A 27,936-nucleotide genomic window follows, 5' to 3' on the forward strand; every position below is an offset into this window, starting at 1 on the left:
AAGTTCCTCAACCTGACGGGGAGGCTGGGCTCCATGACGGAAAAGGTCCTGTGATGTTCTCTACAATGATAAGATTAACATACCCGCGCCCCCCACCCCCCCGCAAGTCTCTTGGTCCTCGGGCTTGCCATTTTAGATGGAAAGAGCAAAAATTCTAACACAAGTGATTTAAGAACATCAACATTTATTTAACATGATAAAAAAAGAAATGAGATATGAACATTTGCATTTAAACAATAGTAAGTAGCCTTTAATACATTACATGTGCTCATTGTATAATATATACACAATGAACATAATTACATTTGTACACAAACTAAGTACTGGATTTGAAAACCTGCTTATTGCTGTACACATCTATTCCAATGAAGTATAAGCCCAGTACTTCAAAATACCCACATTTTAAATTGTCTTTCAAGAAACAGTAAGCGATAACATTTGTGTTTAAGCTGACAAGAGTGTGGCAGTAACTGCTGACATTGCAATCTGACTGAGAAATAATTATAGCAGGAAACGAGACGTACTTCACTTAGCAATAATAAAATGGCACATTTTAAATATATATATATAAAATTTTTACAAATCAAGTGAGAAACAAAGCCTTGCAGTAGCCAAAATGGAAGGAAAACACAAAACAAAACAAGCTTCATTGGAAAGAACTAAAATGATGTACTGAAAAGAAAAAGGAAATATAACTCCACCTAGACTTTAGAAACATCAAAATCTGGAAATCAGCAACTAAGTGAGCTCTGGCTGTGGGACCACACAGTAAAAAGCACCTTGACTTATGTGCTCTGAAATCATAGCAGCAAGCTGGTGTCAGAATAATAACCTTGAGATTACGGAGTGCACATATGGGCCATTAAAGCTGTTTTGGAATAAACATTTTCCAGAAGTGATAAAACGATGCTCTGTGGCCGAAAGCATCAGAACTATGAATTTCATAGATTTAAAATATACTGTACAATATCTTCTCACATTGCCGAAGGTCCGGGTCCTTAGGTCTGAATAGCTTCCACGGAAGTCAGTGTAGCTGAAAAACAAAGAGAGGGAAATTTACTTTGACACCTGCAAGTTAATGAATGACCATTTCCTAAAGCAACTAAGGCTGACAATCCATAACAATAGAACTGACCAGCATGGCCTTGAAAATCCAAAAACATAATACAATTAAAGGACATTCTCTCTTCATTTCCAAAAGCTCAATTCACAAAGCAAAGGAGCATAATGCAATTAAAAGAGCAATTCAGAATCCAAAAGATCAGCAAAATGAGCAAAGATTTGCATAACTTCACATGTAATAATGTGGTGAGCTGCCTGCATAGCAGTGCCTGTGTGTAAAACTTTCCTAGGTTCTGCCAGAACTACTAGTTCAGAAAGATGACATGGGCACAATACAAAGATATAAAATAACCACATTTGAGTGTCACTCGTTATTCATGGTGGCTGCATGCCACAGGACTGGAAACTATCAGGCCATAACTACCTCATTTTAGTGTGTAATGCTAGTGGCTCTGGAAATAAAAGTAAAACAAAACAAAATCCAGTAATAACAAATTAAGGAACCTGGAAATGTGCTTGAGTTTTAACTGAACACTTGTTATTACCAGAATGGCTTGTGCACAAAGAGTTGTACCCTGTTTATCGAACCAAAAGGTAAGGAGCAAGGTTTCTAATGTACATTTCTCCACTAAGACGGACAGGGGCCCCTGATCACTTCTTCAGACAGGAGGTATCAGTGGAGCATAATGTTTACTATTCCTCTGCCGGATGTGACTCTGTCACTAGTGAGAACTGTCACTTCTCAACATATTAAGTTTAAAGTTTAAATTCTCGAGCGACAGAGGCAAAGGCACAGGTGAGACTCTAACAGATAGATGGTTTGTGACTCCAGAAAGGATGTCAATCCGGCACCGACAGGGCTCCAGATAGACACAATCTCAAACAAAAGTTACAAACAGGACAAGACAGTTCAACACAAACCCTTCTGGCTGAAAGGAAGGGTGCGGATCATAGCTGCTGCCAAACGGTGTGACTGGAGTGAGGGGGCTCTGGGAAAAAAAGCCCACTGAAGCGACGTGGTCGGGTCAGTTGCCGTACTCAGTTACTCTGAGAATCTAGAAGTCAAGCGATGTGCAACATGCTCATGTCTCAAGGTGTTTTCGCTGCTTATAACTATGTAACAGAAACTGGCGGTCACCTTAGGGCACAAAATTACTAGATCTGGTAGATATTTTGAGGGGAAAAAAAATGCAGAAAAGGGCATAACATGCTCACTCCATATCTTACGGATCTTCTGACAAGTTAAAAACAGTGTATATCTACACGCACAGAAGTGCAGGTAGCATTTAGCGTTGTTTAAATAATTTAAGGTTTATTCTCAGTTCTGAAACTGTGGTTGAAGGAACCTTACTCCAAGGAAGGCTCTCTCCTCTCTTTCCCTGCCCATGGCTTTCTGAGTAACTACTTCCTTGTCTTAAAAAAAAAAAATTTTTTTTTAAATTTAGAAATAATTTCTAATATATCTTAAAGATTTTAATATTCCATCTATTAGGCTATACCATAAACATTTCTTTGTCCTTTAAAATAATTAACAAACTCCCAATGCGGTAGATATGTCAAACTAACTTAGAAACATTACTCAATCGACATGTAATGACTTAAACAGACTTCTGAGACCTGACTATGGAAAAGGAACATTCAATGGGAACACAGCTGCAAAACACTGTGAGGCCTGTTTTGGCGTTGGACGTCCCGGCCAGGTTTTGCTGTTTTTGCAGATGAAATAAGAGACAGGGAAAATGCTGGAAGACATTGGAAGACAGCCAATCACTGGAAGGGCCAAGGGTGGAAACGTGAGTTACTGCCCGTGGTTCCAATACTTGCTCTGCCAACTATCCCTAAGCCTGGCCTGGAATTAATCTCCGTTTTTATTCACTAAACCGGCGAATGAATGCAATTGCCGTTGGTCAGAAAGTCTACGGGGAAAGCGCGAAGGGAAACCACGTACTTGCTCCGAAACTACACACACATGAAATGCGATCCTTCCGTGAGCTGCGGCTGGGCGGGCGGGCCCGGGGAGGCGGAGGACTCCGGAGACGAGGGCAGACTTTTCACTAAAACACCGAGAAAACGCGAGAAGAGAAACATCTTTCAGACACTTGGGGAAGGAAAGCTGATGCTGTGAAGAACATGTTTCGAGGAGGAAATAATAGTTGCATTTGGTTTACTTTCTAATCTGCAAACTGAGTATTCAGCATGAAATGTCTCTGGAACAGTTTAAGCTTTTTCTTCCTTGTAGACCTTAAACTTACACAGTGCTATATGTCAACTGTATCTCATAAAAATGAAAATATATATATATATATATATATATATATATATATATATATATATATATATATATATATATACTAGAGGCCCGGTGCACGAATTTGTGCATGGGTGAGTCTGGTGGGGAAATTGGGCCAGGCCGGCAGTGGGTGGGGCCCCCGGCAGTTGGCTGGCCTGCCCTGCCCCCTGGTCGAACTCCAGTGGAACTCCCGGTCGAGGGAACAATTTGCATATTACTCTTTTATTATATAAGGATTTTTTTTTGCTTTGAAGTCAATTTTCAGGTGTCTAGCAGTGAATCACTTTTTAAAAGCCTTTCTAGTTCCATGCGGGTATACACTACAGTTTAAACGTTGTGGTTTTAATACAGCTATAACACCACTTTGACCCAGGCCTGCCACAACAGTAACTAAAAGTGTCACTGACAATGAAAAAATAAGTGAGAATTTCTGTGTACAGCACCTTGTAAGTGATAGTGAGACAAAGGAAGAGAGAGCGGTTACTACTGGTTACAAAGGATCATGATGAGATAAATTTGCATGTCATATGCATATCAGATGCAAAAAAATGCTCTACCTAAGGACAATCCTGAATAACTGAATTTCATTGTTCCTACCCTTCTGCAAAGTGATTAGGGGAGTGGCAGGGGAGAGGGAGGATTACTACGAATAGTTTTTTGAGCTGGAAATATACATTAGTGTTATGATCCCTGCCCCCCCCCCCCCCCAAAGTCCTAAATAAAGAAAAAAAGAGAAAAAAAGATATGTGAAGAGTCTAAACACGTGAAAGAACAGCACAGAAATCTTTCATTTTTAGCTATGGATCACAGTCTTCTACTGTCAAAGAAAACCCCAGATATGGATTAGGCTAGCGTAAACAGATCCATTCTACCAATGGAGACATTCAGTCGTCCAGTTTCTAAAGTGGTAGGTTTGTGAACACTGAGAATCTACTCTCAGAGACTCTAACAGGTAAATTTTCCAAGTACTGAAGAATCTTCTTATTAGAAAAGAATTTATGGTATGTGTTAGGAATAAAAGCAAAACCCAAACCAAAAACGAACTGATCCCAAGCCAGAATAGTAGCCTCCAAGTGTACAAAGCTGGTTAGGCGGGGTCACCCTTTTCTCCTTTTCAGCGGCAACCCTCCTAAAGGTGCTTGTGGAAGGCAAAGGTGGATTCATCTGTAGTCAAGGTGCTTAACTTGCTAAAACCTTTACATGGGAAATAGGCTCAGAGGTCCAGAGGAAGCGTCAGTGAGAAAATTATGAAATGTGTCATATCTACCTGCCATTGTTTGGTTTCCTTTAGAAGCCTCAGGAGTTAGTTCATAAGAAACATCACTTTCTTCCTGCTCAGGAATATTGTCCTCGGTATTTTCTTCAGGATGGCCTTCTGATTTATGATTTGTGATCTGTGTCTCATTTTGAGGGCTAATGAAAATAAGATGTTTTAAAATTTATTATAGAATGCAATTAAGTTTTCTTCTAATTTATTTAAAAAACATTTTAAAATTGATTTTTAGAAAGGAAAGGAAAGGAGAGGGAGAGAAAGAAACAGCAATGAGACAGAATCATTGATTGGCTGCCTCCTGCACGCCCCCTACTGGGGAATCAAGCCCACACACGGGCATGTGAACTGACTGGGAATCAAACTGGTGACCTCTTGGTGTACGGGTCGATGCTCAACCACTGAGCAACACCAGCCAGGCTGAACTCATAGATTTTTAAAAACTGAGTTGATTGGGGTGATATTGGTTAACAAAACCATACAGGTTTCAAGTGCACAACTCAACGAAATATCTGCATTCTGCACCATGTGCCCATTGCCCAAAGTCAAGTCTCTTTCCATCCCCACTTATCCCCTTTGCCCTCTTCCACCTCCCCTCACCTCCCTGTCCTCTGGCTGTCCCCATACTGTTGTCTATGTGTACTGTATGTATGTATGTATGTATGTATGTGTACACACACACACACACACACACACACACACACACACACACTCTAGAGGCCCGGTGCACGAAATTTGTGCACTCAGGGTGGTGGTGGGGGGAAGGTCCCTCAGCCTGGCTACGCTTGCCAGCCGTAAGCCCAGCTTCTAGCTGAGTGGCACTCCCTCTGTGGGAGCACACTGACCACCAGGGAGCAGCTCCTGCATTGAGCATCTGCCCCCTGCTGGTCAGTGTGCGTCATAGTGATCGGTCATTCCGCTGTTCGGTCGATTTGCATATTAGCCTTTTATTATATAAGATATGTATATATATATATATATATATATATATATATATATATATATTATACTGGATGTGTTTCAATCTATGCCTATTAACAAAAATTCAGCAGAGATATTTTTCTTATCAGCTTTTGCCAAATATTTTGTTCAATGACTTCAATGAATAGCAGAATTGAATTTGAAATATAAAGGCATTGCTAATAACATTAGTTCATAGCATTTCTCTTTTCTAACATGGGTAATTTTTTAAATGGAGGATGAGACTGAGGATATGCACTTAAAGATGCTAGTTAATAAACACAGCTAAAAATAAACAGCAAAGCACTATAATTTTTGAAACACTTACCAGACAGCTTAGACTTCTTTTGATCAATGACTATCATTACAAAGGCAATGGTGAGGTGCTTACTTTGCTATAGCTTATGTGCCTTTTGGCATTTAAAGAAAAGGCATCGAGGTGCTCTCCCTCCAGAGAGCATACCTGTGCCATTTTGTCCCCCCTTTCCTTCTCCCACAGACACGTATTCCCTAATCTCTAAGGGACCTCATGAGACTTGCAACCAGGGGAGCAATGGGCAGCGGCAGCTCATCCCGGGCTAACCCCCTGAACCTGTCTCCAAGGCCCCTCTTTCTCTGTCTTCCCAGTGAGCCAAAGCAGCCCAGCCTGGCTCTCCTGTGGCTTCTCCTAAGCCCTTCCTAGTCTCACTGCTTGCTCTTCTAGAAAAAAAAAAAAAGGTATTAACTACTTCCTAGGTGCTAAGCACAGTGTTAAGTGCTAAACATGTATTTTCTTTTTTAATCCTTACAAAACACTTGTGAAATAGATACCATTATTACCCCCATTCTTCTAAGTGAGGAAACTGCACCTTAAGCAGGTATGTAGCTTGCTGGGACTGGAATCCAAGACTTTTTGACTCTGAAGTTTACCATTTTTTTTTTTTTTAAATATATTTTATTGATTTTTTACAGAGAGGAAGGGACAGAGGAAGGGATAGAGAGTTAGAAACATCGATGAGAGAGAAACATCGATCAGCTGCCTCCTGCACGCCCCCCACTGGGGATGTGCCCGCAACCAAGGTACATGCCCTTGACCGGAATCGAACCTGGGACCCCTGAGTCCGCAGGCCGACGCTCTATCCACTGAGCCAAACCGGTGCTGGCGAAGTTTACCATTTTTTAAGCAGTTATACAAATCTGTGAATGATTTGTTTGTTTCCCTTCATTAGTACCTGTATGAAACATCCTCTGGCATTTCTTCTTTGTTTCTTTCTTTATCCATCATTTCCTCAGAGTTTACTCCATTTGGCTCAGGCTTGAGAAGTGTTTCATAAAAAACATTTTCTGTTTTTTTAAACTACAGAAGAAGAAGAAAGACTTTCTTTTTCAAGGCATTCATACCACATCTAATATTGATTAGTAAATCTAAAATAATTACTAAATAAAAGTTTAAAAAAATCATATGCTGTCAAATACTTACTGAAATATAAATGTAGACTCAAGTATCTTAAAAATATTAACATTAAAAATTTTTTTTATGAGTTTATTTGCACCAAACTGACATGCCAGGAAGCAGGATCTAAAATGCCTCCTTAACATTCTTTACTACTAATATAAAAAGTTATTTGCCCAAAGGGACGAAGCACATTGCTTTAGTTAGTTGTTTTGGGATATAAGAGTTCAAATTTAATTGGGCCAGCAGCAATTTAATCCAGCCAAGATTGGACATGTTTTAAAGTTTTAAATTAATGAAATTATATAAAACCGATCATTTCACTTAGATCTTTGCCTTTTGTGGCAGAATGAAACATTACTTTCAACCTTATTACCACCTGATCTCATCTTCAAAAAAACCTGCCCCCACCCCTTGGAATATCTGTCCTTACATAAGTTCTGTACCTCTTCACTGAAATCTGTGTTTTGCGGTTCAGCTTCTTTTAGTCGAACAATTTCTGCTGCAGGAGTTTCATGGTTTGGCTTTACATCATTTTCTCTAATGACAGTGTCCGGGTCCTTACTGTTATCATCCTTCCTTCGAGTCTGTCCAAAAGACACAGAGCAGTCTTAGAGTCACACTATGCACCATTTAGATGGCACCTGCTAATTCTAAAAGAAAGCCAGATCTTCACTCAAAAGCTTTCTTTATGAAAATCAAGACGAACAAGATATATTTAATATATATCAATATACTTATATATGTTATCTACATATTAATTATTTAGGTATTATATATGGCATAATAACAAAAGGCAGTATTTCACACTTTTTCATCCTCATCTCTCTTATTTTTAACACCACCCATTTTGGAATTTGCAGAATGCAGTTATTACACTGCTAATCGCTGACTCTCCATTAGTGATGCCTGCTCTGGGTTCAATGAAAAGGAGACTTCTAGGAAGACGGGGAAGCACTTTCAGCTGATCCATGTCTGCTAACAGGGATAGATCAAACTGAAGCTACTAGCCTCTGATTTATGAATCGGGGTAACGCACAAACAAATAATAAGGAACGAAAGGTTGTCAGTTTACAATGCGGAAGCTGAAATGAGATGAATAGCAGAGCTTTAATTTAGATGCTCTCTCCGGCTCCAATTTAGGTCATGTGAAATTAGGCCACAGAGTAATACACATTTTATTGGGAGGGGAATTGGGGACTATCTTGGTAACCTGCATGGCATTTCACATTTGCTGAAAGCACTTTTATCTTCTTAGTATCTCTGTGAGGGAGAGAGGACAGGTCGAATCATTACCTGATTTACAGCAGAGGAGATTAAGTCCATGGCTGGTGCAAAGGCACCCAACAAGCTACTTAGCTTTGGTTTTTGAACACAGGGAATTTCCATTATACTAAGCTGTCTTAGCTTATCATTATACCAGTTAAAGAATATAAAATAACTATCCATATGGCAGACATGTGAAAACCCATAAAACATGTAACTATGATTCTAAGATTCAAGTGATAGTAGTTTTTCACACAATGATTAAAAGCAACTGCTATACCTGGGTAACCCTGAATGGATTATCCCTTAAGTTTGAAGGACTCTGTAAGGGTGACTGGTCTAAAGCACCAATAACATGTAATGCTTTTTTCTTTTCCCTTAAGCATGCTTGTTGATGCCTCCTTATTCTTTCCATTTGTTCTTCCACAGTCATCCTAGGTCGAGTACTTTCAGCCAAACACAGCTGCTCCACTGCACTCCTTGGTCTTTCCTTTAAATTAAAGGATAAACATATGAACACATAATTACAGTGACTTCTGAAAAGTATGTTGAAATAAAATAGGTTCTGAAATGCATTTCTTTTGTCTTCAAAATCAAAAGTGGAGGTTTTGAATGTCACTTATATAACAACAGAAAGGCAAATTATTTTAACCTCAATAGGTAATTGGTGATGCATAGTCTATGATGGAAAGAGAGGAGAAAGAGAAAAGAAAATAGTAACGGTATTTCTCTCTCTATCTCTCTTCTCCCCGCCCTTCCCCAAGTACAAATGGGTATGGCAGCTCTGGAATGATTCTACCCCATGCAACAGGAAATTATAAAAAACTTGAACAGGAGAAAATAGGGGGCACAGTTTCTAAATATCAGTGACTTATTTTAATGAAACTGTAACGTGAAAGACTAGTAGAGAAAACATCCTTAGTTTATGATCAAGAATAAAACTATGGAATTATTTATTTTCTATAAATCAGATGGTTATATTTGAAAGCATTACATATATATGACTAATTTTTATGGTTTACTAAAGGGTTTAAAAATATTAGTCCTATTAAACAACCAATTCTTACTTTTCACTTTCTTATTAAGGATATAAAAAGACATTGGTACAAGATCCAAAATAAATACTTCAATAATTAATCATAAGCAAATTTTAGCTTATTTTATGGTAGAATTTTTAAAGATTAAACATATTCTAGAAGCTATGGAATTCATAGGGTCCTTTGGATCTTCTGGTCCGAATTGGTGGAAACCGATGAAGACATTGGAGGAGATTTGGGGAGAACCCAAGACAGAGGTAAGTATTCCTGTGACCAAGCACTATAGCAGGCCAATGGCTAAGATTCCTTCCTTTCCACTCCAGTCTGGACAATGTTTGTAGGCACGAGCTGTAACTCTAGAACTATCCCCTACTGTACAGAATAAATATCTTAAAGTTGAAACTAAAAGGAAAATGAAAAGGACTAGCGGGCAGAAATAAGTGATTCGCATGTATTTGTAAAATAAAACATATTTGCTTTAAAAAAAAATTTAATTCTAGATACTGATTGGGAAGTTGGCTACTTTAGTGCACCTTTCACAAATGTGAATTCACAAATGTGTATTCCTCCTGGTTTTTCTATGTTTACATAAAAATGTTATCACACCGCAACTTACTTTATCAAGTGATTGTACAAGTCTACTTTCTTCTTTTTAAATGTTGGATATTATTAATTTTTAGGTCTTTTCTCCAATATGATAATTGGGAAAGAGTAACTCATTGGGGCAGCTCAGTTAGGATTTTAAAAAATTATTACTGAGGCTGAGCAATTTTCATTTATTTGTGAACTATTATTTCATATTTTCTACAAAAACCCTTAAAAAGAAATAATTTATATTTATTCCTCATCTGTTATGGAACTTGTCTGTTATATTGCAGGTATTTATAAGCAGGTATTGCTTATAAAGATCTCCCTTGTACCAACATTATAGAACTATAGTTTTCTATACTTTCCCCCCTAGTATTCAGTTATGCAGAATCTTTTCTTCTAGTATCTAAGAGAGTTATAAAAAAAAGAACAATATAAATCCATTAATGTCTTCTGCTTGATCTCAACATCCTTTTTCTGTTTACTTTAGCATCACAATTCCCACAGAAAACACCCTCCAATCTGCAAAAAATGCCTAACTCTATGAATAAGCAATAGTATTATACAATCATGATCAGTCATGTAAATATTGACACATAGCTATTCATTATTTTTATTCTACATTAATTATTTCTATATGGGTCTTTATAATTTTGTATTAATTGAAAATATAGTTCTTATATATAGATTTGTCAGATTTTTTGGCATATACTTGGTAGCTATACTTTAATATCTTTCAAAGATAACCATAGACCTTTTCCTTTGTCGTACCATTCAATCTTTTCTTATAGCTTAAAATGATCTCATATCAAGTAAGTAGAGACTCTGCAAAGATGCAAAGTAGAAGTTCTTTTCCAGCTCAAATTTCTAAGACTACTTGGTGAAAGGGAGGTATATACCCTGAGAATCTTCCAAGATCAGACGGTCTGAATTAAATGATCTCAGATGAAAGTGTGAAACACAGGATTTATTTCCTAATCCCAATTCACGTTTCTCAGAGTAGCCAGAGGACTGGCAAACTCCAAACCCACCCCAGTTGAAAAGCCCTGCACACTCAGGCTAGCTTGGAGACCCATTAACTTGGGTGACCACAGGACACATCTATCCCTCTCCTCAAGGAAATTCTTAGAAGTGTCAGACTCCTTCTAGAAATTAATTTCTAGCCAAATACCGTTCTTGAATCCACCATCTTCTTAGTTTTCCTTAAGGTTACATATGAGGCTATTGTCGAAGATTCGGGTGTTGGTGACTTTGTTCTGGGAGACACCACTCCAACAGGAAAGTGGGAACCTAAAAATTAAAATAGGAGACATCTCTCACATAACATGGCTTTTTAAAATACACTCGATTTCTGAGGCTTCTAAAATCACAAGACAAATTTACTGTTTAGAAAGAGCCAGGGAAAATGTACTAGCCTTCCATTACCTTTTCTACCTCATAAGCTAGCCAATGATATTACCAGACAAACGTAGGGTTAGATTTAGAAATAAAGTTCTACAAATTAAAAGATGATATTAAAAAGTAATGCCCCTGTCCTATCTGGTTTGGCTCAGTGGATAGAGCGTCGGCCTGCGGACTGAGGGGTCCCGGGTTCGATTCCATCAAGGGCACATGCCAAGGTTGCGGGCTCGATCCCCAGTAGGGGTTGTGCAGGAGGCAGCCAATCAATGATTCTCTCTCATCATTGATGTTTTTCTCTCTCTCTCCCTCTCTCTTCCTCTCTGAAATCAATAAAAAAAAAAAAAAAAAATATATATATATATATATATATATATATATATATATATATATATATATATATATATATAAAAACTAATGCCCTGGCTGGGTAGCTCAGTTGGTTAGAGTGTCGTCCTGATACACCAAGGTTGTGGGTTCGATCCCTGGTGAGGGCCCATACAAGAATAAACCAATGAGTGCATAAATAAGTGGAACAACAAATTAAAGGCACGCGCTCTCTCTCTCCCTCACATCAATCAATAAAAAAATTTATAAACTTCAGTATCCCTCATGGATCATAGATCCTTATGGGTTATTTGCTTCCTCAAGTCCACAGGGCTCAGCAGCAGCATGGCTGGAGTCTGCGTTAGCCCTCTGCTGCTACTCAGCTTCTTCATGAATCATTCACATTTTCAGTGCCTTAATCTAATCCTCTCACCACAGACGACAAAAAGTGGCCGGGAAAGTTTGATTTATCTAAATGTCCTTAATTTCCAGTTGGTCTCTTTCAATTATACTGTACTGTCTCAATAAAGAATCCACTAACAAAGTTAACTAAGGTAACCATGGTCACTCTCTCTTTTACAATTAGAAAACAAAAACTCACATCAGCCCTAACTGGTTTGGCTCAGTGGATGGAGCATAGGCCTGCGGACTCAAGGGTCCCAGGTTCGATTCCAGTCAAGAGTATGTGCCTTGGTTGCAGGCACAACCCCAGTAGGGAGTGTGCAGGAGGTAGCTGATCAATGTTTCTCTCTCATTGATGTTTCTAACTCTCTAACACTCTCCCTTCCTCTCTGTAAAAAAATCAATAAAATATATTAAAAAAACCCCCAAAACTCACATCAACCAGAAAAAAGAAGTGTCTTACTCCCCCCCACCCACAGAGACAAATGGTAGATCAGTCATTCAGGGCCCCTTTAGGTTATAAACCAAACAATCTGCAACTCAATTATTTGTTATTGTTGTGTTTTGATTTTAGAGAGGAAGAAGGGAGGGGTGGGGGGAGAGAGGGAGAGAGAGATAGAGAGACATTGATATGAGAGAGATACACCAATAGGTGGCCTCCTGTAGATGCCTGACTGGGAATTGAACCACAGCCTGGGCATGTGACCTAACTGGGCATCAAATCCTTCACCTTGTGGTGCATGGGACAATGCTCATCCGAGACAAATTGGCCAAGGCTTAATTAAGTTTTAATATTATTTATGAACTCTGTGAGTATGTTTATTATAGAGTTGTATTTTTGAGAATGTGAACAGAATAATTTTTAACAGCATACTAGTAAATAATTTTGCAATTCAAACAGAGAAAAGACCACTATTATGCCAGTCAGTAGCCCATTTACAAAAGCCCTACTTTAAGTCATGTGCTAAAAATGCACCACAATTGATCTGTGTACTTTGGACACTTTATTTTGATGAGAACTTATGATTTTAGGTTAAACACCCAAAATTTTAAAAGAGGCAGAACGTTGAGGAAGAATTTAAACCATATTTGAGAACATATTTCAGACATTATATTTTATATTTTTAATGGGTAAATGCACACACTGGTGGAATGAATGATCATCTACTTCTTTACTTATAGTCATCACCCAGTTTGAGAAATAGCATCATTACCTTTAGTAGCCTTTTCTCAACCTTCCTTAAAAGTCCTTGTCAGGGATAGTAACTGTTGATACGTGTGTATCTTCCCCCTGCTTTTCCTTATAGTTCTGTAATACCTGAATTCCTAAAAATATACTATTTTAGTTTTATATACTTTTAACTTGATTTGTTGCAGTTACTGATATATTAAGATTTATTTCTAACAACTTACATTTTGCTTTGCATTTTCCCAATATTTCTCTATTTCCTTTCCACTCTTTCTTCTTCCGGATTAGTGTTCCGTTTGCCTCCCTACTAGTTTGGGAGATATGCACTCCATTTCTTTTCTTTATATTATTCCCTAGCATGCATATTTAGCTTGTTCAAGTCTAAGGTAGCCAGAATCATTACTATGCTCTGCAAAACTAGGACCTTAGAACATGTTAATACCAGTGAGCCTCCTCTCTTGTTTATGTGCAACTGTCGTCAAATATTTTAGTTCTATGCTTCTTAGATCTCCCATATCTGACTACTTTCCTTCTACCTGAAGTATTATAGGACTCCTGTAACTGAGGGCCAGTATGTGGTAAACTCTCCCAGGTTTGTTTTTACAACCCTTTTAAGTTCCATTGAGGTGAAATGTATATGGAAGTGCATGGATCTTAAGTGTACAATGGATGAGGTTTGACCAATGTATGCCTTTGCGATCATCTCAATTAAGATAAAGACCATCCCTACCGCCCCACAAAGTTTCCTTCTAGTCAACCCCACCCTTCTGCCAAAGGCAACTACTTTTCTGCTATCACCAATGGATTGGTTTTACCTGGTCTTAAAGGTAATATAAAGGCAATCATATACCATGTCTCCTTTGAGTTGGGCTTTTCATTCAACATAATTTTTCCCATGTTTATACATGTTGTTGACATTCAGACATGTACATCTATTCATTTTTTTAAACCAGTTAACTACCACACGCCCAAAACGGAAACCATCCCCACATGCCACGATATTTTGAATTTAATTAAAAAAATCAATTTGTAATGAATATTATAAAAGTAAATATGTTACTCACAATTAGGGTGTTCTTGAATATTTTCAGCTAAAAATTCTCATGAAAAATGATTTTAAAGTTGGTCAGGGCTGCCACTTAGGGAAAACTTTTTTTTTTTTTTTTAAGAGGCTTGTGGGAAAGATCCGTCGCTTGCGTCTACAGACGCTTATGGCATCCAATGGGTTAAACTGTTGAGGAGTATTCCATTGTATGCACTCTTGTTTACTGACATATGGGTTGCTTCCAGTTTTTTTTTTCCTATTATCAATTAAAGCTGCTATAAAAATCCTTGTAAGTCTTTTTGAGAAATTATGTTGTCATTTTTCTTAGGTAAAGATATAGGAGTTGAATTACTCGCTAAGCTAACTGAATGTTTACCTTTGTAAGAACTGCCAAATTGCTGTTCTACCCTATACCACCATCAGGAACGCATGAGTCCCAATTATTCCACTTCCTAACCAACACTTGGTAATTTTTTTAAGTTTAGCCATTCTAGAAGGTGTAAATTGTAATTTCAGTTTGCAATAAAACAAAATTTCTTTTATGGTTAATTAGTTCTAAACTTTTTTATATGCTTAAGGGCCATTTTGTATACCTTATCTGTTAAGTGTCCAAGTCTTTTGCCTACTTTTTATTGGGTTGTCTGTGTTTATTACTGATTCACAAGAGTTAAAAAAAAATATTCTGAATACAAGGCCTTTGTCAGGTATATGTACTGCTAATATTTTCTCCCATTCTGATGGGCAGAAGTTTTTAATTTTGATGAAAAATAACCAGTTTTAAATGAGAATAAGTTACAAATATTCTTCTAAGTGATTCAGAATTCACATAACACATTCTCCTACATAACCACAATGTCATAGTATTACTTACTATTAGGTAATATCTAGACCATATTTAAATTTCCACAATTGTCCCAAGAATATCTTTAGAGACTTTTCCTTCAAACCATAACCCAATCAAGGTTCAAACATTGCATTATATCCGGCATTTTCAACATTGTTAATCCTGACTAGACTCCTCCCGTTACCCTTTTTCTTTACAACATTGAAGAATGACCAGCATTAAAAAAATAATGATATTATTTTATGAAATTTATTCATTTTATAGAAATTTTATGAAAATTTGTTTCAGCCCTTAATCCTTTTATGTATAATTTTTAAATAGAAAACCAAAAATAAAAAATAACAGGAAAAGAAAAGCCTTTTAAAAGTGTGCCATAAACTTATTTCTCAGTAAACCTAACCTGAACTGATTTATCCTACTTAGAATGAATATTCCAGAAATATCAATGTGTTTAAAAGGGGGTGCTGCCTCATGCCATTGATATTTCTAGCTGAGGTGACATCATATATGGTTTATGGGTCATGTCATCTTTTTAATATATGAAACTTCTGAATTCAAAAACTTGTCAGATTCCAAAGTTTTCAGATAAGGGATTGTGGACTTGTTTATGTACTAGGTCAACATGAAAATGGAATTTATTGCTAAAATGTCTGAAAATACAGGAGATAAAACATATTCCCAAGTGCTGACCTTTAACTGAAGCTTCCATTTCTGAAACAGGTTCTGATTTTTCTTCTCCATTAGATTCATCAACTTCTGCCACTGTTGTTAACTCTGGTTCACTCTTGTAGAGTCTATAATCTGGACCCTTGAAAGGAAGATATGCAATTAAACAAAAAATTGGTGAAAGTTTCTTGTAAAATGTTTACCAATAAAGGCTCAAATCAAACTCTAAAAATTAAAAGCCTCAGTTACCTATACTGGGTATAACACAATTAATTAATATACGCTACAACTAAGGTAGAAGAAAAAGAATTTGAAGTATTTTTAACAAGTAAATGTTTTGGTTTTATAAAAATTAAGAATATTTCTCTTGGGAATAAAGTCATTTTTAGAACATTCTTATCATAATATAACTGAGGCCTGAAAATAATTATATCATATTAGCTCAATTTAGTTCTATTGCTTTTTTCCTTATTCACTTCTCCTTATTTGTTGCATTTTACATTTATTTGTTTAAACCCAAATCTCCGTTTCCAGTTTCCATGGGTGATGTCTCTGCTTGGCAATGTCCACATCCTTAACAGTTTTTCTAGACTGAACTGCCCGCGTCCCAACCCTTTTATCATTCCTAGTAATCCTTTTCTTTCTTGCTTCTTTCTGACCTAAAGATTCCATTGGTCTCTGATATCCCGACATGATATGTTTAAAATATGACTCATTTGACAAATGCAAAGTAACCATTTTAGAAAAATATTTATGAAAAATATGAAATTATGAAAGATGATTAAAGTTGTGGAAATATTAAAAAGTGAGAATGATATAACCAAAACAGAAAAAAAAAAAAAACCAAAAGGATAACATTATAAACAAAAAGAGCACTGGCTAAAAGTGGTGTTATAATAAAAGAAGTCTGAATGTAAAATAAATTCACTTTCAAAAAATGAGAGGGTGCGTAACATTGACTATTCTGTGGCTACTGCAGCCACTTACACAGTGAGATCCATTTCTTGTATATCCTTGACCTTGAATCTTCTTGTCTTCAGGCAGATGGACTGGGCCCCTGCTATAACAGAGCAAGGAGCTGCTATCACTGGGCAGAGGGGGGATTATGGGAGGCTGCTCTGTAAAGTCATAGGACCGAGGAAGTGGAGGACGAGGTGGGACTACTTCCTCTTCCTAAAGATTGTAGAACAGTCACCTTATTTAGATAAGCATACTGAGTTAAGTGTATCTAAATTCTTTGCAATGGTAAGTTAACTTAAATTAGCTTTAAGATAATTAAAGGGACACTGCCAAGCCAAGAGTCTCAAATTGAAAAGTTAAACCCAAAATACTTATGATAGTCAATATAGTTTTAAATATGGTTGTATCTTTTTTGGTAACGCACCATCTAAACAGACACATGAAATGATTGCATTTCATTTTAAAAACAGAAGAGAAAAAATTAATTTGAAAATCTTGTTGCCTATGTTTTGGGTCATTTTCAAGGGAAAAAAACCCCCAAACATTTCTTTTTGATTGGCTTTAATAGATAATTTAAGACCATAGATGCTTTCAATTCGGTTGACAGTATCTCTTTGTAGTTGCAATTTCTTTATAGTATGCATAATACACAGCCAACTTATCTATCAATCATCCTACAAATGTTATCAAGTATAATAATGATAAAAATTCAAATTACTTTTATTATAAAAAGTATAACAATGTTAAAGTTCTAACATAGAGATGAAAAATAGTGATTAAATTTTTTGCATTAAGGGAAGAAAAATCACATTTGTTAGAAGTACCAAATCACTGAACCAGTGGAATTTCAAGATTAAAACAATAACTAGAATATATTTAAAAAATACTTGTTATGAGTTTAAGAGTAGACAATTCTAGTTCATGTTTTAAACATTTAAAATAACTTATAGTTAGACAAACAATTCGAACTTACCTCATTTTTGTACTTAACTGTTGTGAAAGGCTTTGATACTGCCATACCTATTAAAAAAGCATAAAACATAACTTATACTAAACATATCTTTTAAAATCTACAGAAAAAGGAAATGATTTCATTTCATTTATTTTAAATTAAACGTTCAGTTTCTAATCCCTCATTTTTTTAATGTTTTCAGAATTTGAAACCAACTACATTAAAAAATATAAATTAAAACAACTTATATAGGGAAATGAGTTTTCTCCAACATTTACCCGTGTAAGTACATTTTGATATAATCTTTTAGGAGGGCAATTTGGCCGTGCCTATCAAAATAGAAAATGTATCATTTCCCACTCCTTGAAATCCAAAAGGACTAGCATAAAAGTTTAGTTATATGCCGAACCGTTTTGGCTCAGTGGATAGAGCGTTGGCCTGCGGACTCAAGGGTCCCGGGTTCGATTCCGGTCAAGGGCATGTACCCTGGTTGTGGGCACGTGCAGGAGGCAGCTGATCGGTCTCTCTCATCTCATCGCTGTTTCTATGTCTCTATCCCTCTCCCTTCTTCTCTATAAAAAAAAAAAAAAAAAAAAATCAAAGTTTAGTTATATATACACAATAGTGTTCATGATAGCATGGCTTATGACTAAGGAAAACAACAACAAACTCTAAAACCTAAAAAAATGTTCATCAACACAGAAATGAATATAGTCTGAAATTTTTTTGTTGTTGATCCTCACCCGAGGTTAATTGTCCCCCCATTGCTTTTTCAGAAAGAGCGGGAGGGAGGGGGTTAGGAGGAGGGAAGAGGGAGAGTAAAAGCGGGAGAGGGAGAGAGGAAGGGGGTGGGAGGGGGGGAAGAGACATCGATGTGAGATAGGGGTGGGGAGTGAACATGCCATACTCTTGACTGGAAATTGAACCCGCAACCCTTTGATGTGCTGGCTGACGCTCCAACCACTGAGGTACACTGGCCCCGGCCAGGGTGCTTTTTTCTTTAAAGTATGTTTATTTTTTTTAGAGAGAGAGGAAGGGAAAGAGAAAGAAATATCGATTGGCTGCCTCCTACATGACCCTTGCTGGGGATAGAGCCTGCAACCCAGGCATGTGCCCTGACCAGGAACTGAACAAGCAATCTTTTGGTGCATGGGACTATGCTCAATCAACTGAGCCACACCAGCCAGGGCTACACAATGAATTTGTACAGAGCAATTATTATATTGCAGTTAAGAACAAAAAAGCAAATGGCTGAAAATCAGTACAGTATGATTCCATCTTTTGTTGTGGGGAAAAAACCTCGCACAACCAAAACACTGCTTGCGTGTTTGTAATTACAGTGCACATATAACCATGATTTATTTTTGAGTGGGTGAGGTGGGCAGAACTTTTGCTTTTTCACTTTATAAACTTGTGCACTGACTCAATGTTACCAAGAAGAGTGTTGAAAAACCTATTAAAATAACAAAAGTAACCCAATTTTCTGTGTCATCCCATTTAGATATAATACTATGGTCAATTACTGCAGAACACAATACAAAAAGCAAACTTACCTGTTTCTGTAGAGCCTCTTTGCTGTTTGTGCTTACTCAGGCCTTCCATGACATCCTGAATTCTCCAAAGTTCTTTCTGAATCTGTGCACGCTGAATTCCTGCTGATTCGGTCTATCAGTAAAAATAGGCCACATACAGAAAAGAAATCATTAAAGTTGTATATTCTGCTATTTATATGTTTTAAAAGGAGAATTTTAGTGGCACTGATAAAAGATAAAGCAGAGAAAGAATATCATTTTTCAGCTGTAAGTTTATTATTCACATCTCCTCAATGAACTTTGTCTTGTGTTATAACTCCAGGATGGAATACTGATCAGAGGGGACTAAAAATGGAAAACAGAAAAACAAAAGAAAAACTGAACAAAATAGAAACCCCCAAAACGCAAATTAAAAAAAAAAAAAAAAGAAACTTTTGGGGCAGGGGGAAGAAATGGAAAGTATATTAATTTCTGAAGTTCTGAAACATAGAAACATGCCAAACAAACAAACAAACAAACAAACAAATAAAACAAATGAGTTTTTGACTCATGGAGTGAAACGTGTTTGAAGAACTAACTCTCAGTTTTGGAATCTAAAGTTATCATTGCCATTTTCATTCTAAGTTACATCCACTGTCTTACTTCTAATACCCCATTTCATGTCCTCAGGCTAAGTACAGTAACTGAAACTAAAATAAGATCATACTGGTTTTCAGTAAGACTGTAACAGAACTCTATGATTCTTATTGGTAGATACTTAAGATAACAATAAATATCATTAGGAATGGAACTTTACTTAAAAAAATAGGCAATGAAATATAAAACCATCATATTACCTAGAAAAAAAATTTTTTTCATTGCATATTCAGTGTTTTTTTTTTTTTTTTTAAGTTTTTCTTTCTTCTTTTTTTTTGGGGGGGGGGAGGTCAGTTTTTGACAACTGTAGATAAGAGGATATACTCAATATTTCATTAGTAAGCTAACAAGTCCTCTGAGGGGTAGAAAAAGTGTTCCAAGTCTAGAAACATAAGGACTATGCGCTAATACTGCTTCCAAATGTACTGCAGAGCCTTAGAGATCCAGCTTTCCAAGCCACAGGCTGAAAGCACCAAAGCAGAGGAAGGAAGGACTGACACTGGACCCAGGATGACGGCAGTCCAGAGATGCGAATACTGCTATGGGACACAGGGAGGGAACAGCAACTACAAATATTTGATACTATACATGTTCTATATAGAATATGTATTACTTATGCAACAATTAAAAATTATATATATGTATTTTTTGCCTACCTGAAAGGTACACAGTGAAAATCTCATTTTTAAATTTATTTTGCATTTTCTGGTTGCCAGTGACTTTGAATAATAAATACACACTTGTTAGCAAATGAATTTTACTTTTTATGAATTAAAACTACTCATGTTCTTTGTTCATTTTGCTAATGTACTCTTTCTCAAAAAAATAAAAAATCTTTGCAAATCTAAACAGTAACTCTTATTGAAGTCTAGGCGTCAAGGTAGTTCTTCCCAGTATGTCACCTTTTAAGTTTGTCAATGTTGCCGTCATTGTCTAGTTATTTAATAAACACTTATACAATATGATTTATGTGTCTGATGGTATTCTAAGTACTTCAAAAACATCAATACATTTAATCATTATAAAAAGCCAATAGAAGTAGGTACTATTATTATTTTCATTTTAAAGGTGTGGAAACCGAGGTGCAGAGTTGTAATGTAACTGGTCTAAGGTCACATGTGCCATGCTACTTATCATAGAGTATGTCTTCTAGTTTTTCTTTCTTTCTTTTTTTAAATATCTTAACTACTTGTGGCCTGTTTACAAAACTGAATTCTTTATTCCAAATGGTGCTATATCTTCCCCTATTCTAATAATGTATCGGTCAAGATAATAGGCTAAATATAGTTTGTTAACAAAAAGGCATTTAATATAGAATGAATTAGAATAAGTCAGAATAAACTTTATTTTAAAAAAGGTAAAATATCCATTATTTGATAAATTCATATAATTTAACGCCTCAGTGCCAAGTGACATAAAGTCAGCTAGGAGCACAGAACACTACACCATGCACCTGATAGAATAAAGAACCTTAAACAGTGAGAGAAGGGAAATCTTGTGTGATAGTAAGATTCCCATCATTGAAAATATTCAAACCCAGATTGTAGGTAGCCAATATTGTAAAAACTGTTATGGGCGTACATGAATCTAACAAGTAAAACAACGTAAAAAACACAACACTTTTATACCTGAACTTCACCAAGGCGATCTAGATGCTCTTGCATCTGGTTCCTGGTAATAGTTACATCGTATTCTAACTTATCATATTCTCTCCATGCTCGTTCCAGTTCCTAAAAGCAAAAGAGCTTTCGTTATTCTAATGGAGAAATTCTGCTTTTATGTTGTTATCACTGCAATTATCATGTAATTTATATTGGGCAAAATATAAAACACCTTTGCAACACATTTTCCTTTATTAAAAAGTTCCTTACATGCCTTGATTAAAATTTTTCCATGAATAAAAATACTAAATATGCTGTATTTTACCATGTTAGGTTTTCAACAACACAGAAGCCTGACATGAATTTAATTACTTAAGAGTAAATTTACAGTAACGTATGAACCTAATTCGGCTAACTACACAAGCCAGTGAATCCACTGACTCAATATAGACACTACTCACCTACACTTTTCTCCTTTGGAAAAACCATCACCCCCAAACTCTAAAATCATAGAGAAGATTTTCATACTTGGTCTATATCTATTGAATATAGAATGATCCTACAAGCGCTCAAATTACATGATTTCATTCTGTTCCAGGAATGCTGCTTCTATGGGTTGCAGTGACCCTTCCGACACGTCAGAGAGTGGTGGTATGAGGTCAACAACTTGATAAACTAAAATAGGGCAGAGACTATATTTTATTAACTTCAGAGAGAGGAAAGGAGGGGGGAGAGCAATAGAAATATCAATGAGAAACATGGATGGGCTGCCTCCTGCATGTCCCCTACTGGGAATTGAACGGTGACCTCCTGGATTCATGGAATGACACTCAACCAACTGATCCACACTGGTAGGGTGCAGGGACAGTATTTGATTACTATTTCATCACCAGTTATCTACATGGTGCTGGCACATGTAACATAATCAACAAATGTTTACTGAATGCTGTTGTAAAATGAGTTGATGACTCTTGTCTAAGAACCTCCCATGACCAGGAATCTCTTGCCTTGAACTGCTCTGAATGAAGCTCCCCTGGGGAATGCCAGTTTAACAACAGCAACAGTCTGGGGACAGGAAAGAGGGTACTGAGTGTGGAAGAAAGGCTGCTTAAAATAATCTTAGTCAAACAAACAAACAGCAATACCTCAGGTTCCTAGAGGATCTCTCCTAAAGGTGCATACTTTAAAAAAATTAAGCCTTAAAAGACCTGCATGCTCACTACTGGAACTGAGCCTGAAACCTGGGCACGTGCCCTGACCAGGAACTGAACTGAGACCTCCTGGTTCATAGGTCAACGCTCAACCACTGAGCCATGCTGGTCTGACTCCTTAACAGGTTTTAAATAGGTAGCCTAAGGAGCCTATTAAGCAGATTTCATAAAGAATTAAATTTTAAAAAAGCAAAGTGATAAAGGACTAAAGATTTTTATCTGATTTTTATGGTATAAATACTAGCCTTCTTACTTGGCTTCAGCAAAACTCTTTTTACTGGAATAAACAAGGATATTATCTCCTTTAATAAAAATAGCTTCTAGCCATCTTCTAATGTGTGTGTGTGTGTGTGTGTGTGTGTGTGTGTGTGTGTGTGTGTGTGTATGTGTGTATTTATATATAAATTTAAATAGTGGGCTTTTGAAGGCTTCAGGGAGTGTAAAATGAGAATAATGGATCCAATGGCAGCCCAGTGATTAAGGAGGATGGTATTGCCAAACTAACACCTAAAATCTCATAGAAAAGCCATAGTTCAGGGGGTGACAGTGGGAGGCCCAAAGGCGCTGTAGAGGCATCTAAATATAAGAACATTTTAGGATGGTGGGAATCTCATTTTTCTTACAGAAACATGAGAAAGAGAGATTGAGAGCTAGAGATTACTTTTCCAATATTTTAGGAGTGAGGAAACAATATACTTTGTTTCCATAACCTGGAAAGTCCCGCATTGCACTGTATCATTTGGCCCGAGTCCTATAATCCTGTTGGGCCTCCCATTTCTGCCATTATCTCTCGGCTCCTCAAACATAATTACAGGTGGGCAGAACACAGTCAATAGGTGATCCCAAGAAAAGGGGTGGCACTGGCATGACATCAGTTTCCTTCTAACACCTGGCTGAGTATGTCATTAAAGAATTTAATGGATTATACCAGTACAATGTTAAAATCTTTAAATATGACCTTACTATTTTTTTTCTCAAGAAGATAATATTTAAGTGCATCAAGGCAATTAAAAGGATTTTAATGATTTTCAAATAGGCAATTATCTTAAAACCATAGACAACAGTGCTTGAAATAAAAATGTGTAAAGTTTCAGGTCATACAGAAGAGAATGAATGAACTCTTGCAATCTACAACTACATGGATGAACGACACAAAGCTGAAAGAGTATACTGGTATATTATATAATCATATTTTATTAAGATACAAAAACAGGCAAAGCTAATATATAGTTTAACAGTGAAGTGATGGTGTTTTTGGGAGGAGGCAATAAAATTCAATGCCTTGATATGGATAGCAGGCATATCTGTGCATTTACCAGTGTACTTTTTGGAGAATATAACAGTTTAAAAAAATATGTGTACATGTGTGGGATTGTTTTAGGAATGGCAAAGGGATAAAAAAGCCCAACTTAGCCAACAAGTAAATGTTTTTGGTTAATCCTCACCTGAGGATAATTTTTCCATTGATTTTTTAGAGAGTGGAAGGGATGGAGGGAGAGAGAGAAACTGATGTGAGAGACACACAACCTGGACTGGGATCGGGCCTACAACCTAGGCAAATGCCCTTGACCAGGAATTGAACCTGATTTTGGGCTCGATCCCCAATAGGGGAGGCAGCCGATTAATGATTCTCTCTCTCCTCCTCTCTGAAATCAATAAAAATATATTAAAAAAACACACTTAAAAAATTATAACAACCTCTTCCCCCCTCTCCCTTGTTACGTATTTGTTGAAGAAAATGGGCTCCTTTTTCGGTAGAGGTTCTCCTACTTTAGATTTTGCTAATTGAATTCCTGTGATATTGCTTAGTGTGCTTTTCTGTTTCCTGTATTTCCTATAAATTCGTAGTTAGATATGGAGACTGTTGAGATTCAGATTTGATTTTTTGGTAAAAATACCTTTTAAGTGTTGCTGGCGACTTTCTATTGCAGCACACCAGGGGGCCTGTCACATCTGGCTGTCCCTTTATCGGGGATGTGGCTTCGTAATCACGAAGTAACCAGGGTATTTAACATACCTCTTAAAATCCTTCAAAGCACAATCTGTGACATTTCACTTGGTGTAAGTCTCTCACTGCTTCCATGCCCCTTTAAGTTTACAACCTTAAACTTAGTTTATCCACTGGAGTCTAAATTCTCCACTTACTCATGGCCCTCCTATCTCCAATCAAGTTTAGAACACAAATTAAGTTTAATGAAAGTCTAGACATGCTACTTAATTGTAATCTCTGTGTCTCAGTTTTCCACTTTTAACACAGTAATAAAAGTACCCACCTCGCCCTGACCAGTTTGGCTCAGTGGATAGAGCATCAGCCTGCGGACTGAGGGGTCCCGGGTTCGATTCTGGTCAAGGGCATGTACCTTGGTTGCAGGCACATCCCCAGTAGGAGGAGTGCAGGAGGCAGCTGATCGATATTTCTATCTATCCCTTTCCCTTCCTCTCTGTAAAAAATCAATAAAATATATTAAAAAAAAAAAAGTACCCACCTCAAGGGGGTATCATTCGGATTAAGTGCATGTAAAGCACTCATAATGAACCTGGCATTTAATAACTGCTGGAGAAATATTCATGATTATTACTACGGTTTCATATACTGACAGTTTTACAGTGGATCAATACAGAAGCCCTCTAGTAGGATGATTCAGGATGATTGGGCGCCTTTATAACTTGTTTCTGATGCCTGTAATACCAATTTTAGTTTTTTTTTTATAGAAAATATAAATTTGACTTCAAGTTCCAGAAAGTACATGTGACTGCCTCGTGAGGTAGAGCAGGAAGTACAGAAGCCCTAGAATCAAGTGTCTGACTTAGATGCTGACTCTGGTCTGACTCTGTTCCTTATTAGTTTTGTCACCGTGGCAAGCCTCTCACTGGGAAATCATGAAGCACTCTGCATTTTCTCAGAGTCCTCAGTGGGACCGAAATTCCGTTGCTCACAGCGGTAACAGACTCAGCAGTGAAACCGTCATTGGCTTTCCCCTCTCCCTCTCCACACTCAGTCAGTGCTTCCGTTCCTGAACCTCCTCCTAAACTTTCTGAACCCAGTTCCTCATCTCAGGGTCTGCTTTCAGAGGAGAATCCAAACTAAGACAGGTACACACTGAAAAATTCCAAGGTATAACAGACTGCTTTAATGATCTTTCCCACTAATCGTGTTTAGATAAAAAAGTAGAGGTGAGAAGAGAACACCATGTGCTTACAAGCATGTGGGTGTGCTGGACGGGGCTTATGGAGAGGAGGTATAGTTTCAAGAATTAAATAAAACATAAAGGGAATGTTGCTTTACATGTTTACCTTGTGCTAATCCTGGTTTTATCTACCTAAGTAGCCAACCAGGTGAGGAGATGTTCTCTGAAACCCAGGTTTGATCATTGGATGCCTTAATGTTATGCCTCTGATGTTCTATTTTTTTATACCTCAGAAGTTAGATTTGAACCAATGCCCTGAATCAATTGTGAGAGAATCAGAGGACTCCTCTGAGATTCTGCTGGCATAAATGTTAAATCAAATTTAAATCTAATCAACATCCACTGAGTGTCCACCATATGCCCAGTATGACGCTATGCATCATTTGTAGCCTTCAGCTGCTAATATGCATTAACTTTACATAAAGGCACAAATGAACACAGTTTGTATTCTATGCAGTAAGACATGTCTTAGAAGAACATACTGAGGGTTTATAATGATCACTGAATAATGCTGAAGGCAAGGGGAAAGAAACAAAACAGAAAAGTGGTTATATAGGATAAAACCAGAAAGTGGGCTACTAAAACATGATTAATTTCTATTAAAACATTTTTAATAAACCTCCATCAGTGGTGGAGTTAACCTTGGGATGGAGCCAATTCTAAGCCCCCTAATGAGATTAAAGTGCACATCCCCAGAATCCCCTATCGCAGACATCAATCATGAAATAGCTTCCAACTAAATTTTGATTTGACTCAGGTCATCACAGAAATACTGAAGTTTTCATGAGTTTGGCACTGATAGCTCAGCCCCTTTTCCCTTTCTAATCTCATATTCCGGATCCCTGAATTCCAGTCAGTCAATTCCACTTCTTGCTTCTCCAGACATGTCTCCCACATTCTCATTTCTGTGCTGTGATTTAAGGACCACCTTTCATATCCCCTTTCTTCCTATCCAAATCCGACCCACAATTAATTGATTACCATCTTGTAGACATTTCAGGTGTACTCATTTTCTTTATGACTACACTAGAGGCCCGGTATACAAAATTCGGATCCCCCTGTGGATTGGGCCTAAGCTGGCAGTCAGACATCCCTCTTGCAGTCCAGGGACCCCTCGCTCCTTACTGCCTGCCTGCAGCAGAGGTGGGAGAGGCTCCCGCAACCGCCGCTGTGCTCGTCAGTCGTGAGCCCGGCTTCTGGCCAAGCAGTGCTCCTCCTGTGGGAGCACACTGACCACCAGGGGGCAGCTCCTGCGTTGGGCATCTGCTCCCTGGTGGTCAGTGCATGTCATAGCGACTGGTCGTTCCACCGTTCGGTTGAATTGCATATTAGGGTTTTATTATATGGGATTATAAAAATCTACGTAATCTAAGTCTTCAGGTCTATGGTTAAAAGGTCCGACTTGTGTTAAGGACACAGCACTTCTTAGTTTTGTAACGTTGGGCAAATCATTCAGTTCAATCAATTCATCCAATTTTCAATGCACATCTTAGAGTGCTGGATGCTACAGCTAGATGGTTCTGATTTCAAGATCACAAACGAAAGAACATTAAACTCTTAAAAAATACACCTATAACATTACTGTGTAAGTAATAGACATTAAATGAGATAATTTAAATAACTTTAAAGTCAGGGATAAGTATCCTATATAATAAAAGGCTGATATGCAAATCGACCGAATGGCAGAACGACTGGTCGCTATAATGTACACTGACCACCAGGGGGAAGACGCTTAATGCAGGAGCTGCCCCCTGGTGGTCAGTGCGCTCCCACAGAGGAAGTGCCGCTCAGCCAGAAGCCAGGCTCACAGCTGGTGAGTGCAGTGGTGGCGACAAGAGCCTCTCCTGCCTCCAAGGCAGCACTAAGGATGTCTGACTGCCATCTTAGGCCTGCTCCCCGCGGGCTCCCGGACTGTGAGAGGGCACAGGCCAGGCTGAGGGACCCCTCCCCCCAAGTGCACAAATTTTGTGCACTGGGCCTCTAGTATTAAACATTAGGTATTTAAGAATCACAAAAATCTAAGTTTTGATTTAACACCATGCTATATTCATTTAAAAATAGCCTTTTTTTTTGGTTTTGT

At 37.4% G+C, this 27,936-nt stretch overlaps 1 protein-coding gene across 12 annotated transcripts in view; it reads right to left on the reverse strand.

The window, feature by feature from the left end:
• Positions 1-222: 222 nt before the first annotated feature.
• The window catches only part of PLEKHA5 (pleckstrin homology domain containing A5), a 214,046-nt gene continuing 186,332 nt past the window's right edge, over positions 223-27,936 (reverse strand). For 5 of the 12 annotated variants that reach the window (XM_036297406.1, XM_036297407.1, XM_036297413.1 and 2 more), the window contains 12 exons: positions 21,485-21,586; positions 19,242-19,353; positions 17,710-17,756; positions 16,764-16,949; positions 15,801-15,918; positions 11,077-11,195; positions 8,561-8,770; positions 7,461-7,601; positions 6,794-6,918; positions 4,620-4,765; positions 3,011-3,116; positions 223-1,033 (listed from right to left, as the gene is read on the reverse strand). In XM_036297406.1, the coding sequence (XP_036153299.1) occupies positions 3,022-3,116; positions 4,620-4,765; positions 6,794-6,918; positions 7,461-7,601; positions 8,561-8,770; positions 11,077-11,195; positions 15,801-15,918; positions 16,764-16,949; positions 17,710-17,756; positions 19,242-19,353; positions 21,485-21,586 (1,401 nt within the window). In that variant the 3' untranslated portion in view covers positions 223-1,033; positions 3,011-3,021. Of the gene's footprint in view, positions 1,034-3,010; positions 3,117-4,619; positions 4,766-6,793; positions 6,919-7,460; positions 7,602-8,560; positions 8,771-11,076; positions 11,196-15,800; positions 15,919-16,763; positions 16,950-17,709; positions 17,757-19,241; positions 19,354-21,484; positions 21,587-27,936 lie in introns of those variants that run through there. The other 7 variants (XM_036297409.1, XM_036297411.1, XM_036297415.1 and 4 more) reach the window with 4 other exon arrangements.

This window comes from Myotis myotis, unplaced genomic scaffold, assembly GCF_014108235.1.
Source record: "Myotis myotis isolate mMyoMyo1 unplaced genomic scaffold, mMyoMyo1.p scaffold_m19_p_3, whole genome shotgun sequence".
Classification (NCBI taxonomy): Eukaryota; Metazoa; Chordata; class Mammalia; order Chiroptera; family Vespertilionidae; genus Myotis; species Myotis myotis.